Source organism: Chanos chanos, chromosome 9 (assembly GCF_902362185.1).
Source record: "Chanos chanos chromosome 9, fChaCha1.1, whole genome shotgun sequence".
NCBI classification, from domain to species: Eukaryota; Metazoa; Chordata; class Actinopteri; order Gonorynchiformes; family Chanidae; genus Chanos; species Chanos chanos.
In genome coordinates this window covers 25,424,207-25,441,502 of record NC_044503.1, presented here as the reverse complement: position 1 = coordinate 25,441,502, position 17,296 = coordinate 25,424,207, and the positions used below count along the sequence as shown (strand labels likewise).

Genomic DNA, 17,296 nt, shown 5'->3' with positions numbered 1-17,296 from the left:
TTGCACTTGATAAGTTTAGAGTTCCAAAACATCGGGCTCTGTGTCTGTGCTGCTCCTCATGTTAACACAGGAAGTCTTGTTACAGGAAAAGAAAACTGAATCCAAATGCAGAGATCAGCATTCAGCTCAGCTTACATAAAACACGTTCATATAAAAAACACCAAGGACCCTCCACTGATTGTTATCCTTCACTTCACCACTGAGAGCCGACCCTTTTCCTCACGTCACCCCTTTTCCAACACTGCCGCCTGTGGTATGTGTACAGCAGGTGTTGCATACTCTCAGCATCCCAATGTGAATAGCCTGTATTAAATCAGAAGAAATACATAGACTTACAGATGATATTCAAACCTTATGTTCTAAAAATTGTCACAAGTAACCAACTGATTAGGACTATTTTCTACATTTACGTGATGATTAAACACCCAAGCTAAAAAGAGTAGTCTGTGGCAATACACAGGGTATCCATGTCTAAGGTCATACAGTCTACACTATGTCAGTATGAGCACCTTGCTGCAACTATACAGCATATAATGCAAAAGCAATCAGCCAGCTCATACCACAGAAATAATGCCCAATCCCACCATTCTCAAAAATCACAACCACAAAGTTAACTACCACAGAGCCCCAACTCTGGTAGGCTTCAAATCACAACTCAAGGCCCCACTAAATGCTGTGTAGTTGGATGATCTTCAGCAAAGACACAAATGGACAAAGATGAAGATGACTTTTTGAGGCCTGTGCAGAAATAAGTGATCCACAATACATATAGAATGTGTTTATAACATGGTATTCCAATCATTGTATTTTTCATCAATCCTGTGAATTTTTGTTACTAACTGTATTTTTGTGTACTTGATGCATATTCAGCTTCTCTCGATATTTGTCCTGTGATACTTATTGAATGATTATGAAAGCTGTGAAAAGTTGGAACTTCACCACTGCCCCTCAATATCCTCCTCTTTAGTTGTGGTGGCCAACGGACTAGCAATCAATGGGCAAAGACTGAAAACAAACATAGTTCCTAGACTCTGGGCTACACGATGGGGTGGCCATGTGCTGTCCATGGTGCTGGAGAAAGAGGAAAACCTGTATTTTCACCAGAAGTCAGAGTACGTCCCTGATGGCTTATACCAGTGTATGATGGGATACTTGTACCACACGACAACTCCAGAGAGGTTGACAGAAACCGTGAACTGGGTGCTGTGTGTCTACAAAGATACAGTTTCCATATGTGGGAGAAAACCAGAAAAGTAAATCCCCCACGCAAAGAGGAGCCGCGAACAGGACTCAAAGCCCCAGCCTGTTTCTTGTGAGGTGTCAGTGTTAACTGCTACACTACTGTGCTGCAGTGACAGAGTGAACAGGGCAGCAGTAGCAGTCATGTTCCACAGAGGTCGTATCAACAAGTGAAGGGGAAGTGCGTGAGGTGGCAGCTTAAAGCAGCAGAATAAACGCTGTCTTTCAGGCCTGGACAGTGAGTGAATCTCAGACTTACAGTTCCCCCTACAGGTCATGCAATAGTAAAACTGTCCATAGGTTTTGAATCACAGCTACTCAGAAGTTTTTTTCTTCAGTTATTTACTGGGTACACAAACCTTGAATTTGCAGCAGGGCTGTCTCATGCAAATGGAACCAAGAAACAAATAAACAAACAAAAAATCAGCTGATTTTATCCATTCATTGTCATTGTCGGATACATAGCAGAAAGGGCACCTTACAGGTTCCTAAAAGTCCGAAATATTTAGATCAATTTTATGAACAGGAAATTAAACCAGGAATGGAGTCTCTTGTGTTAATGTAGATTACCATGTTAACCACAGCCTGACTTCCTGAATACACAGCACCACACAGTCACGGTCACAGTGAGCTGTCTGTGAACACCTGCCCCCAGCACTCCCATGAGTGAAAATAACCATGGGGCAATTCTGGGAGATTTGCATTGGTAAAAATAGCTCAGGGGTACTGAACCATGGAACCTCAAACAACTAACATACTGAAACTGACAGTTAAATCGGTATAAGAGACAGACAGCTAAAGACACACTCTTGCCAAAATGATCCACTGATATTTTATGATTACACAACCAATATCTCCCTAAATAAATGCTGGATCTAAATCAGGAAACAAGTCATCAAAATTGGAATATGTTCCTCTTTACAGTGCTGTTTATTTCAATGTATATGCAAAACATGGATATGCATTTAATGTGAATGATAGTAACTATCATAGTATAGTGTAACATGTCATCCTCAATTAGGGACACTGCAGAAAGATAAAGTCATTTGAACATCATGGGACAACTATATGCAGTTCACTTTCAGCCAAGGGAAACTGGACGTCTGAACAGTCTGGTCCCATAAGCCACTGGTTTGTGGCTGTTACAGCGATCATGTGACCTCCAGCATCTCCCACAGGTTCCCAAGTAACTGAGTGTAATTCTCACCACCTCTACCATTATGAGGGTCTGGACATAAGATGTAGTGGAACAGAGAAATGTTTACTTTAGTTACCATCATTATCAGATACCAGTCATACCAGTCACATGGTGTTATATATGTCTATACATGTTCTTCAAAATATTTAAAAGAGTGTTTGAATACACAGAATCAGGCAAAAGTGTGCCTAATCATTGAATATGTTGAAATTTGTATTTAAGATTACAGCCAAGCAACAATCGCACAGTTAATATCAATTACATTTTGAAATCTTCTGGAGTTGAGCTTTTTGTTTTAAATATTAACTCTAAGTGTGGATTTTGGCAAACATAATAGCACACTTTGATATAATTGGTGCATACCATTTAAATATATTTTTATTACTCTATTGAGTGTGATGCTAACTGACATTTAAATGTCAGTTTGTCTGAGAGTAGAGAGAAAAAGAGACATCATTTGCATGCTGTTTCATGTCTCCAGCCCTTAAAGACTGTCCTCAAAGCATCTGTGGACACATAACTCAAAACCAGCCAGAGCTCCTCTACATCAACCTGTACAGAATGATTTCATTTTTTCATATTTGGGCTCTTATGGCCATTTGGACAAAATGTGAGCAGAGTTTGATTTGTGAATTCTTCATTATAGATCCACTTTTCTTAATTCAGTTCTTTCTTTGAACTGTTCCCTTTTTTCCTCAGGGTAAAAATGTACCACAGTGGTAAAACACTGTATGTGTGGTCTTCTTCTCTTCTCAGGTTCACTGGGGATCATCACAGTGGATCAGTCTCCTCGTGTCATATCTGTTAACCCTGGGGACACAGTGACAATTCTCTGTCGAGCCTCACAAGTTATAAATGATGATATGGAGCTGTACCAGCAGAAACCAGGACAACCTCCAAAACTCCTTATATACAATGGTAAAACACGATTCTCTGGGACCCCGAGTCGTTTCAGCGGCTCATGGACAGGAGCTGATCACACCTTCACCATCAGTGGAGTCCAGATAGAGGATGAAGCTGAGTATCACTGTGGGCACAGTGAAGAGCTTCCACTCACACAGTGAAATATCACCATACAAAAACCTCTCTGTTTTTCTCTCAACTTCAGTGATCACTTAGACTGTTGAATCACTGATACGCTAGAGCAGTTCAAGCACAGATGTCTAAATCTAAACCATGTATCAGAAGCTGTTTCTCAGAATTCCCACAACACTGGATGACTATAATATTTTGGGGGGAAAAAAAAATTCACCCCCCTTGAAAAACAGTTACATTGACTATTATTATTCTTGTCAATTGCTAAAATAACATTATCAGCCACAACATCACAAAGTTTCTATTTATTCATATTCCATTGTTGCTTGCACCCCTGAGTTACCAGTGACTGTCATTCCATTTTTCTTTAGTTCCTGATCCACAACAGTACTTAAAGTGAAGGCTGTGTGTTATTACAGCCTTAAGCAGAACAAATGAAAGAAAATTTTCCCTGTCTACATTGACCATATGTACAAAGCTCCTAAGGTTTTTGAACAGTAACATCTTGTTTTCCTGGTTTGTCTCTGTTACCCTTTTGTGAGAATTTGATGTGGAATGGTGAGATTGAAAGTGCTGGCTCTTGGTGTGATGTTGTGATATATTCATATCAGATGGTCCATTGAGGAACTAAGGCACAGTGTTTACATGCCACTCCTTGTGTTAGGACTCTTCAAGACCTATTTGAATTGAGCGCAAACCTGTGTGGTTTTTTGGAAGGGGTGTGTGTGTGTGTGTGTTTGAACGTGTGTTCGTACATGCATTAGGAAGCTGAAGACTCTTGAATCTTATCATGATGCCACTGTTGGATAATATTAGGATCAAAAAAGTATCAGTACAAGTGAAACTTGCCATCATGTAAAAAAACAACAATATTTGCATTCAAATTATAGAAACATTCAACATAAATGATGGAAACAACAAAAACATGTCACTGTACAACAATTTTTTGGAGCATAGCGTCATGCGGAGCCACGATTGATAACCACAAAGAAATAATGGAATAATCACTGTCATATGGATGTATTCATCCTCCATGAGAATGGGCAGACTGATGAAAGATAGATCAGTTGTCTGATTAATTATAGACAATTCATATAAGTTGCTACAGCTCAAGATGTTTCCTTCTAAACACCTCAACCACATTAGCCAATTTTAATATTTTGGTTTTGACTGATATTTGACAGTTTAAAACGGACTACAAAATAGTATTAAATGACGTTTCTTATGATGATGATAGAATAATATAGTGCACTGAATCTACGGCTGTATTTTATGGAGTTTAAACATAACTTTTAAAAAAAATGTAACAAAAAAGAACATGTTTCATCAGAGAAATGATCAAACATGAGCTGTTAAAAGCCATAGCAGAGCCACGGTCTAAAGATAGAGACCCGAGTCCAGCATTTACATACAGTTTCATTTCCACTCCTCTTAAAGCTCTACTCAGCACAGTCCACAACACACATCTCACCTGCTGCATTCACGATCCACCAGGACAACAACATGTTCCCAACATTTCACATCTTTGTCTTTTTCTTCACTCTCTGGAGTAAAGGTGAGTTTATGTTTCAATAAGGTTCTTCTCTATGCAGTTGTGCCCTCAACTTAATGAAACTTTGATACCGTATCCTCTTTCTCTCTCTCTCTCTCTCTCTCTCTCTCTCTCTCTCTCTCTCTCTCTCTCTCTCTCTCTCTCTTCTCAGCTTCACTGGGGATCATCACGGTGGATCAGTCTCCTCCTGTTATCTCTGTTCAGCCTGGGAACACTGTCCAGATTCTCTGTCAAGCCTCACGGGATATTGGGAATGATATGGGCTTGTATCAGTTTAAACCTGGACAAACCCCCAAAATGATTATTTATTATAGCACAAGCAGAGCATCAGGTGTTCCCGAAAGATTCAGTGGTTCACGCAGTGGTGCACTGACCACTTTCACCATAAGTGGAGTCCAGATAGAGGATGAAGCCGAGTATCATTGTGCTCACAGTGAAGAGACTCCATTCACACAGTGAAATATCACTGTACAAAAACCTCTCTGTTTTTCTTTGTGGTTCGGTGACCTCTAAAGGCTGCTCATGTGGAATCGTTGATACACTTGAGCAGTTCAGCGTTCTGCAAAACACAGATATAAGCAGATATATAAACAAATATAACCTGAAATCTGGGGCACAAACTGCCTCACTAAAACCTCCTGGGCCCTGGACAACTATAGTTTTTCTTAACCATATATTTAATCTCCTCTGAATGCTAATTTTTTTTATAATTTTTACCATTTCTGAATAAGACCCTAAATAAACTGTTGTCCATCATGGACAATGCCCATCACCCTCTGCACAGCATAATCACTGGGCAGAGGAGTATGTTCAGTGGTAGACTGTTGTCTCAGTCCGGCTGAACAGTCAGACCAAGGAAGTCTTTGGCCCCCAGGCCATACGGCTATTCAACTCCTCCCAGATGGCAGGGTGCAATTGCCTGTTAGGGGTGATGCTGCCTCTCCGTTGCTAACCATGCTCTACTGCATTCTATGATTGGCCTGTTGGACTGTCTGTTACTGGCTATGTTAGCCTTATGCACAGTTTTGTATTGTATTTGTTTATGTACTTATCTCTAATTTGCATTTTATGTTATTTACAGTAATTATATTATATTATATTATATTATATTATATTATATTATATTATATTATATTATATTATATTATATTATATTATTCTTGCACTGTTAATCTCATTGCATCTGCACTACCCCCACTGGAACATAATCTATCATAGTGACAGCTCTCTGTAGTAGTTCTGGTGGCTAGACTGTCACCTCACTGCTGTGTTTTTGTTATTCTTGTGTGTATTAGTGTTCTGTATGTGTCGTATAAGCTACTGGAGGCCTAAATTTCCCACAGAATCAACAAAGCATCTGTCTATATATATATATATATATATATATATATATATATATATATATATATATATATATATATATATATATATATATATTGGTACCACTTTACAGTAAGACTTCCCTTATAAGGGGTTTATGAATAGTTTATTATTAGTTTATTAATTATGTTGTGAACACTTTATGAATCATTAATAAGGTGTTATAACACATTAGATAAAAAGGACAACTGTGACCTGTACCTGTACTGTTCAGCCTCAGATCTCAGAGGTTACTTAGCTAACTTTCTCTTCTCCATCAGCCAGCATTTATACCTGTCAGCTTCATCACATATATGTTAATAAGTTACTAACATTTAACCACCATTAACATATCTTAATAGTCAAAAAGTTTCATTTGGCATATCAAATTATGGCATATCAAATTAACATATCAAATTACCAGATACCAAATCACTAAGGCTTTGGCAATATTGTTTAACATGACATTTTCAGCATGCTATCAGCAGCCCTCCTCATTACTAAGACACATTATCACATTATTATCATGTATTACTTTTCCGGTAAGCACAAACTTTAGATTTTAGACCTGATGGTGCACTGGAAACCGTGTCAGTGTTGTCGGACATCTTGTTCTTGTTTTTACCTCGTTACTCTCGTAAAAGACAGAAGGTCTTCACGACACGCTGTGCAGATTTATTAGCGAATGATAGGAGGTTATTATTATTTTGAAAGTAACATGACTTGTAATGTTAGATCAGTGAGTCTTCCACAGCAACTTAGTTTATTCTAAAGTAGAATTAGCAGCAAAGCTTCAGTCAAGCGATCCGTGACTTTAGAATCGGGCCATCAACTGGTTCATGGTACATTTAGATCGATCCAGGGGTCCGTGTATCGATGTAGCCACATCTTTAACGTTAAAACCGGTTTCCTATTCATATCGGTGAATCATTACACCCCTAGAAGTAACTCATTAATAAATGGTGATGTGTTTTACCCTTTACAATAAGGCTTCCTTTTGCCAGTTATACATGGTAGTAACTCATTAATAAATAAGTGTAACATGATGACTGATAAAGGGACAAGATAAAATAGGCTAAGTAACTAGCAAGATCTGAGATTTAACAGAATAGACAGATAAAAAGTACAACAGTAACTTGATCTTGCAAAAAAGTGAGCTCGCATCAAAGTTTAAAAACTGTGTTGCAATTTGTTTATAATTGTTAATTAATGATTTATACAGTGTTCAGAAACTAATTAATAACCTAATTATAAACCATTTATAAATCCCCTATAAGGGTAGCATTATTGTTAAGTGGTACTTAGCTGTCTATCTATCTATCTATCTATCTATCTATCTATCTATCTATCTATCTATCTATCTATCTATCTATCTATCTGTCTATATCCACAGTTATTGTTCTTTCCAGTTATCAGAATGACATTATAAGCCAGTAAAGCATACAGTTTCCCTTTATTTCCATCTCATTGATCTTTTTACCCCTGAATTATCAGTTATTGTAATTCCAGCCTTTTCTTTATTCTCTGATCCAATACAATAATTTCAACGATCTCTGTATGGCATTTCATTGTTTGAGAACTATTCCACAAACAACGACGTTTCAGTAAAGAGATGACCAAACATGAAGTGTTAAAATGAGTCATGGTCTAAAGATAGAGACCAGAGTCAATCATTTACATACAGTTTCATTTCCACTCCTCTTAAAGCTCTACTCAGCACAGTCCACAACACACATCTCACCTGCTGCATTCACGATCCACCAGGACAACAACATGTTCCCAACATTTCACATCTTTGTCTTTTTCTTCACTCTCTGGAGTAAAGGTGAGTTTATGTTTCAATAAGGTTCTTCTCTATGCAGTTGTGCCCTCAACTTAATGACATTTTGATACTGTATCTGCTCTCTCTCTCTCTCTCTCTCTCTCTCTCTCTCTTTCTCTCCTCAGCATCACTGGGGATCATCACAGTGGATCAGTCTCCTCCTGTTATCTCTGTTCAGCCCGGGAACACCGTACAGATTCTCTGTCGAGCCTCACGGGATATTGGGAATGATATGGAGCTTTACCAGTTTAAGCCAGGACAAGCACCAAAACATTTAATTCATGATAGTACTTCTCGGATGTCAGGTGTTCCTGAGAGATTCAGTGGTTCATACAGTGGTGCACTGACCACTTTCACCATCAGTGGAGTCCAGATAGAGGATGAAGCTGAGTATCATTGTGGTCACAGTGAAGAGACTCCAGTCACACAGTGAAATATCGCTGTACAAAAACCTCTCTGTTTTTCTGAGCTTCAGTAATCAGTTGAGTTTATTCATGTGGAAATGTTACTGCTTGGCAGAAGTTCAACTTCCTGAAATACACAGATGCATGAAAGCTAAATTTATAGGCAGTAACACCAGTAATACACTGCTCCTTAAAAACTATACTGTATATTTAAACTACATCACGATTACTATTTTGGACTTTGAGCACCATTCTTTTGTTTCTACGCCCACATAATCAGTTACTGAGTTTCCTTTTCTCTGTTTCCCCTGACCCAGAACTAGTTAAAATCATTGTATGACTTCATGACCTCTAACCTTTTTTAATGGTCATATACTGATGACCACACGCAAATATAAGGACTCTTATTGTTACGCATTTATTCTCCAGAGGAAAATGCATTTAGACTGGTTGTTTATCAGATCCAAAAAACAAAAAGACAACAACAACAACAAAAATCAAAATCATTCATTTGAAACACAAACACATAAACACTAACATTTCAGCAATTCTATTGTATATTCACCCTCCACTTTTTTTTTTGTTTTTACAAACACCTACTATGGACTGACACTCACAGGCCACTTTAAGAGGTATACCTACTTTATATATACACTATATAGGTGAACAACTACAGACTGCAGCCCATAGGTTGCCGCACTCAGTTTCTGAACTACCATCCATCCCATTCGTGAATGGTCAGTTTCAGATAACTCTTGACCTGATATTATGATGATGAAGATGATGCTTTTGAAGATGATGGACAGGTCAAACCATTTAAACAATTATTGTTCATACACAAATAGACCATCAAGCTGGTCCTGTCTACGTAAAAATACAAGTAAAGTCTAAGTACACAGTCTCAGTAAAAGATTCAGCTGAATATCAGGGTCTGGTGTCTTTTTTGTGTTTGTGTGGACGGGAGTATATATGGATGTATTGCAAGCCTGGTTCTCAGCTGGGTCGGACACTTGCTCGTGAAAGCTGAAGAGATTTATTGGTATGAGACAATAATGTATCAAGTGAAAGAGATTGTTGAAAATGTGACATAGGCAACAGGCTCATATAAGTGAGCATCAAGACCACACACACACACACACAGACACACGGAATGATCTCTCTCTCTTTCTCTCTCTCTCTCTCTTTATATATATGTATATATATATATATGTATATGTATATATATGGGTCATTCGGTGTCAAATCAGATAAGGTTTTTGCAGCTGTGTAAGATTTTGTTCAAACCTTGTAACCTTGTCCATATCACGAATGGGTCCCAAAACCAAGGCCTGTAAAATATTTTAAAATATTTTAAATTGTTCAAATTGTATGTTTTCATATTTCTTCAGCTCTTAATATTATTTCGTTTTTATAGCCTCGAAAACGCCTTATCTAGGAAGCCATGTCTGGGTAATAATATCTTGACAGTTATTGTTCTTAGCCTCACCAAACTTTGTAGGATGGAAGACTAACATGTTTTCTGCATGTCAGAACCATTAAAAGCCTGTACTGCATTCCATTTTATTTTTATGAGGCCATAGATTTGGAAAAAATTGCAAAATTCCTAAACGAGAGTGACATTGAGTGAACTACAAACCCACATTTTTACACCAGTATGATATTGTCACAGCCTGCACCTCCATTTTGTTTTGTTCGGTCTTTGTGCTCTTGTTCTGTCTGTCTCCACCCCTCACCTGTTCCTGTTTGTCTCATTATTAACCTCGTTAATTTCAACCAATCCTGTTTTGCCCTGTTTAGTTCTCCCTCTATTTAAGCCCTAGTGTTTGCCTTGTCCTTTGTCTATCGTTGTTTGTGTTAGTTTGCACACTGTTATGCTGCACCTTTTTGTTATCGGTTTTGTTCCAGTCTGCACTTGTATTTTGATCTTCAATTTGTTAGTAAAGTCCTCCGTTTTGTCACCTTCATCATCATGTTTTTGCACTTGGGTCCTGCACCACTCCACCAGCGTGACAGATATCAATCATTATTTTTTTCTGCAAATACAATTTTTCATTAATTTTGTGCCAATATTTGAGGTTTCTCCCACCAATGAACATGAAGATATAATGAATAAAACAAGGCGTGGTAGCATATTTTGGCCATTTTCATAGGACCAAAATGGTATGTGTGATAGCTAGTAGGAACATAAAAATGTACATGGAAATTGCTTGAACACGACGTACATTTGTGGATAAAATAGAATCATTTCATTTAAGTGCAATTCATTTGCCTTGCATTGAATCCAAATGTTTATCTTTAGTAGGCCTAAGTCAAGTCAAATGAACTAGTACATTGGTTGTCTGTCTTACGATTATCAGTCTTGTTGAATGACCTGATATGTCACTTGTTAGTTTTACTGTTGTAAGTCTTGTCACAATTAGATTTATCGTTGCTCGTAGCACTAGTAAGCATTTAATTAAATCACCAGTAGGTTACTGAAGGGTTAATTTCAATAAAAAGTATCAAAACATGTACAATGTAACACTTTATTGATTTTTATAGCTTTTCCATTTTACACACTTTCTCCAGTGTTGCAAGCTGGGTAAACTTTAAGAGTGATGAATACTTTTATTATTTTTGGCAACAGATTTTTATATATATATATATGTGTGTGTGTGTGTGTGGGGGGGGGGGGGGGGGGGGGGGGGGGCAAACAGGAAATACATAAATATAATTCCTGAATATATAAATGTAAATCTGAATATGTAAATGTAATTCTGAATATATAAACATGATCTACAATCAAAAGTTATGTATTTTAAATAATATTTTGGAACCACTTTTTGTCTACAACTATACACATTTTGTCTCAGGATAATTATAATTTACACAACAGGTGCATGGTTTTGTATTTTGTGCATGGATTATTTGAAATTTCATTGGTGGGACAGAAGATGTCCTCCAATTCTGGAATGCCCCAAATAATCTCTTAACCAGTTCTTGGCCAACAGTGTTCTTATGGCTCAATGGCAAGTTCCAGCGCACACCGAACTACAGAGGAAGAGGTCTGCACACTATATTGCTTAAGCTCTCAACCAGGTGACCGTTTTCCTGCTCCTGTTTACAAACTGACTCAGCACAATAGCATGCAAACCTCTTCCTCCATAGTTTGGTGCGCACTGGAACTTGCCATTGAGCCATAAGAACACGGTCTGTCGCATGCTGCAGCGAGGGTTTCCAAAAAACCCACACTGGTTAAGACATTATTTACTATTTCTCTACCTCTCTGGACAATCTGTTCACCTGTCAAATTTGGCCCCCCTACTTGGAAGGTCCTAATACCAAGAAAATAAGGACCCCTTAATAAAGTCCAAATTACTGCCTCATTTAAATTTAAATTATTAAACATTTTTACTTGATTATGTTTGATTGTCCTATAAAATTTATAGTATAAAAAATGCTAATGTTAAACTTGCTTTGCTTACTCAGTAGCCTATGAAGAAAAAAAGACAAAAGAAATTATTCAAAAAAGAAAAATGACTGTGATATTCCTGAGTATAAACTAACATTTATATATTCAGAGTTACCTTTATGTATTCAGAGTTACATTTATATATTCAGGAATTATATTTATATATTCAGCTTTATATTTATATATTTCCTGTTTGGCCACTCACAGTTTGCATATATATGTATACATCATTACATCATCATCTTCTTCTAGCCCCTCTGACATTTCTGATCAGTAATCCATTTGCATACAGTTTCATTTTCCTTGCTTTCTGTTCATATTGCTTCCTGTTGTTGAAATTGTGGCTTAGGGTTTTAATCTGCTGGGTTCTTACTGAAGGTTCTCACTGCTGACGTAATCCAACCTGAACAACATGGCAACACTGGTACCACTCGTTATGGTTTTTGCTTTTCATTTGATTCAAGGTAAGTTTTAATCACCCTGAGCAAAGCACCAATATCACTCTTTTTCCTGGTGTAGTCCTCCAGTCCTGCCTGTGAACTGCCTTCTCTTAACACCTTTTTTTCTTTTCTTTTTTGAGGTGATCTTACCATTAACTGTTATGATCATCTGTCTGTCAGATTCCACCCAGGTGGACATCAGACAGTCACCTCCGTATCTGTCCTTGAATTTGAATGAAACACTGACTATACAGTGTTCTGTGTCAACACACATCAACGGTGACTTGGGACTCCTCTTCTTTAGACCTGGATCAGCACCATGGCTAATCATGTACGAGATACATACCAAACAGCTTTCCAGGAACTCGATACAGTGGATCCTGGACTAAGGGTTGCAACGATTTCATCTTTACCATGAGAAATGTGGAATGAGAGGATGAGGGAACATATATCTGTGGAGAATACTATCGGCGGTCATCACAGTGATTTGGAAGTGTACAGAAACATTGACTGAGTTCTGCTGCATGTAGATCCACACAACTGCCAGTATCCAGTAAGGTAAACACTGTGGTTTTTACCTCATTTTTACATGTGCCCTTATGTTCTCATTTCTGTAATCAAATTTATGCAGTAAACTTACTGTTAGTGAGTGAAAACTAAAGTCTTCAGTCTTTAGCACAACCACTAGAGGGCGTATATATACATTATTTTTTAAGTTCTTAAAATTCATAGTATAAAAATTGCTTTATTTGGGGTCTGTAGTTTTGTAAGTAAGTCCTCAGATATTTTCTTAAATAATTAAGTGGTAGTCTATAAGTTTAGCTGTAGAATATCTCATAGTTCAGCGAGTAAAAACAAGGAGAGGTTTTTGTACAGCGACTATGCCTGTTTGAGTCACTGTGGTACATGTTTGGAGAAGGTACCAAACTCATTGTGAAAAGTAAGTCATCATTCTGAATTTATTAACAGTGTAGAGAAATGTTTGTGGTGTTTTACCAAACTAAGAACTTTATTTGAGAAGATGTACTTTTTTCATCTTTATAAGTGAGAGCCAGAGAATGAGACAGAAACAGTGTAGTAATCCCATTTAGAAATGCTGGAGTTTCTTACATCATTAGGGACACAAAATGAAAAATTGACTCAAAAAAAAAGATTTCATCATGTTGTGTGTGTGTTGTTTAGTTCGGCAATTACTTTATGTGTTCAGGGTTATGTATTAAGTCCTTGGCACAACAGAGTGGGGGAGGACAGTTTAGATTTTTTTTTTTTCACTTTTTTACTTTTTCAGACTGAAATTTCTCCTTTAATTTTCAATATAAAACTTGCTTTATTTTGGTCTGGATTTTTGTAGTCCTCAGATGTTTCCTTAAAAGATTAAAGTGTGAATTTATATCAGTTTACTTGCAAAATATCTCATAGTTCAGTGAGTGAAAACAAGGAGAGGTTTTTGTACAGCGACTATGCCTGTTTCAGTCAGTGTGGGTCATGTTTGGAGAAGGTACCAAACTCATTGTGAAAAGTAAGTCATTATTGTTGAATCCATTTACAGAAGAGTAAACTTTTTATCACGTTTCCTGCTAATGGAGAACTAAATATTGAACTTGCTCAAAAATGTTGTAATTTTTGGTCATATCCTGGACTGTATGCAGAGAATGTATCAGCCTTACATTTTAGCTTTGAGGTGCAAGCAGTAGAAACCATACATTTAACTTTTTTAAATGATATATTTTTAAAGGTTTCTTTTTTAATTGATTGGATAAAGCTTGCATAACTGTGATATGTGTTTTTCTATCTGAGTCCTCAAATGATTCCTCCTGTGATTAGATGTTTGTTCACATCAGTTCAATTAGACAGAAACTCAACATGTTTTTTCAAAGACAATGTTTAGAGAATTTTGTCTTATCTGTTGGAATGTTTTCTTTAGTCTTTAATCCCTTAATTTTACAATTAATATTCATTCAGTCATTAAAATGATTGACGTGAGTAATAATTATTATTCAGTCTCTCAACAATGTGACCAGTACAAATGCTTTGCCAATCTAGTCTATGACGAACATCACAAATAAAAGATTAGCATTGTAGTCATTCATTAATACCTGATTTTTGGATTTATGCTGAAAGTTTGGGTGAATTCAATAAATGTTACTGAAAGACTGCTAAATGTGATATCACTGAAAATTACATTTCTTCATGGTCTAACAGCACTTAGACATTTCTAGACTTCCTAGTTACCATACACTGTATGTGACCTGTCAGTTCTGTTAAAAAAAATTCCCCAAAATACTTTTTGTAAAACTAAAGTTACAAGTTTAGTCTTAGTTCAGTTTAGACCAAAATTTTCCATCAATTCATTTAATCAGTTCTCTCTAATGTCGTGTTCTTGGTTTTGTAGAGATAGAATAATGCTTTTCATTCAAAGACCTTTTTTAAATGTATGAATTCACTATAGGTGTGTTTCATTTATTATGCATTGCCTGTTGTTGTTGGAGGTTTTTTTTTTTTTAACACACATTAAAAGTTTATTCTCCATTCTCCCAGGTCGTGCCCTGTCCTCCCCAGTTATAAATCTACTGAGTCCCCCGCCAAAGGAGATCGTCAGCACTAACCAAGCCACAGTGATCTGCGTGGTCAACAAATTTTACCCTGACCACGTCACAGTGAGCTGGACAGTTGACGGACGGGAGGTGTCGGCAAACACGCAGGACAGCGCGTCGGTCAAACAGTCAGACGGGACGTATAGCATGAGTAGCAGTCTCACTCTGTCCGAGTCCGACTGGAACGCCGCTGAAGTCTTCACATGCAAAGTTCAACACGAAAGCCAGGGGACGCCTGTCACTGGAAGCCTGAACAAGAGTCAGTGTGAAACGGAGTAGAACAGATGTGTAAGCAGCTTATGCTAATGAATGTGTTACAGTTGCCTGTGTTCAACGTTTCACTTCTCTTTTTCTATACGTTTTTCCGTTTCTCGCTTTCGTAGCACGTGATAGTTTACTTCAGACTGTTGTCTGACTGTTGTTTATAGATGTTGACACCATCTGAATTTAAATTAAGTTGCCATTCTCTAATTAAGATGATAGATTTAAATATTTTAGTCAAAAAGTGTAGAAAGTTGCCATTCAAATAAACTGTTGTTGAAAAAACACAGCAATAACTGTTATTCATGTAACACAATTGCTTACCTCAAAACTGTATCTGATTTTCAAAAATGTCCTCTTATGACATTTATTGACAGCTTAAAAATAAAGTATGCTACTTGCCGTGCCAGTGTGATTTAATTTTTATTATTACAATCAACAATATATTTAAGGAATTCAAATTTTAACATAATATTACAGTGCAAATGTTCTTGTGTCCCCCAAAACAATGCTAAAAGTGAAACACAAAGCTACAAATTACCCACACTGAAATATGAAAATAAACTTTCTTTATCTAGGGAACTCAAAGGATGATGCATGTACTGAACAGATTTTTTATTGCAGGAAAAAGTATAGATATGAAAATCCAAGAAATATTAAGAAATATTAATTTAGAAAATATGAATTGAGGCTGTGAGTTAGTGAATTTCTTTTCCACATAAAAAAAGAAGAAAAAAGTTCCTTGAGGTTCTGTACAGATAAAATAATTCAGCATTCTTTTCTTTTTCTTTTCTTTTCTTTTCTTTCCTTTTTTTTTTTTTTTTTGGACAAGCTGTACCATTTTATATAAAGAGCACTGAACTTGTGCATTCTTTTATACACACACTCAGTGCATCAGATTTGGTCCTCTGGCATGGAGTTTGTTTGTTTTTTTAATCTCTTACTTGTCAAAAATGATCTGTTAAATTGTGGACCACGATTGTGAAATAAAAAAAAAGTTCCACTTCAAAATTTTAGAGTTCCAAAACATTTGGCTCTGTGGCTGTTAGGCCAGACATATGCTTGCTTTTAACTACGCGTTGATGTCTGCCTCGCGTATCCTGCGTCCGTTTGGTGCGTCGGTTGTGCACGTCTTCAGAAATTAACGCTACGCATCCGCAAGATGCCATACGAACAGGGGCAGTGTAGCCACGGGATGAGACGTGACAGGGCCAGCAGGCATGTCAGCAGCGTTCACGACTCAGCCTGTTGTCTGGACGAACATGTGGTTAAAAAGCAACTACATCTCTAGCCTCAGACTCTGTGCTGCTCCTCATGTCAACGCAGGAGGTCTTGTTACAGGAAAAGAAAACTGAATCCAAATGCAGAGATCAGCATTCAGCTCAGCTTCTATAAAACACGTTCATATAAAAAAACACCAAGGACCAGTGATTGTTCTCTGTCACCTCACCACTGAGAGCCGGCCCTTTTCCTCATGTAGCAGATTAATGTATCATTCCACTTGCCATTCATTCCACTTGCCATGCACTGTTTTTTCTCTTTGAGCCTGAGACCCCGCCCCCTTGTGCCCATGCAGACTTGGGAGGTAAAACCCCGCTCCCTTTTCCCAGTCTGCGATCGATCACTGGGGTAGGTTGAAAAGTGTAATCACTTGTAAATTTACACAATCTAATGTAGAAGTCAATCTAATGTAGAAGTCAGAAGTCAAATCTAAGTTATTTTTATCCTTCATAATAACTTATGTACTGCTAATGAACCCACTGATGAAGTGTAACGGTTTTTATTGAGTTTTCAGTTTTAATTCAGTGACGTATTGATATGTGAAGTGATTAACATATTCATATCAGCTGTTTGACAATCTGTCACTAGGCAACGCAGCAAGCCAATATTTTCTTTCTTTATAGCGTTTATGGTCTCTTAATGTTACGAGCCTGCGAAGGT

The 17,296-nt window shown here is 37.3% G+C and overlaps 1 gene segment (V, D, J or C); it reads left to right on the top strand.

The window, feature by feature from the left end:
* Positions 1-8,503: 8,503 nt before the first annotated feature.
* LOC115821506 (Ig lambda chain C region-like) lies at positions 8,504-15,373 on the top strand. The segment is given in 2 exon segments: positions 8,504-8,606; positions 15,039-15,373. Coding segments are annotated over 2 exon segments (438 nt in total).
* The last annotated feature ends 1,923 nt before the right edge of the window (positions 15,374-17,296 follow it).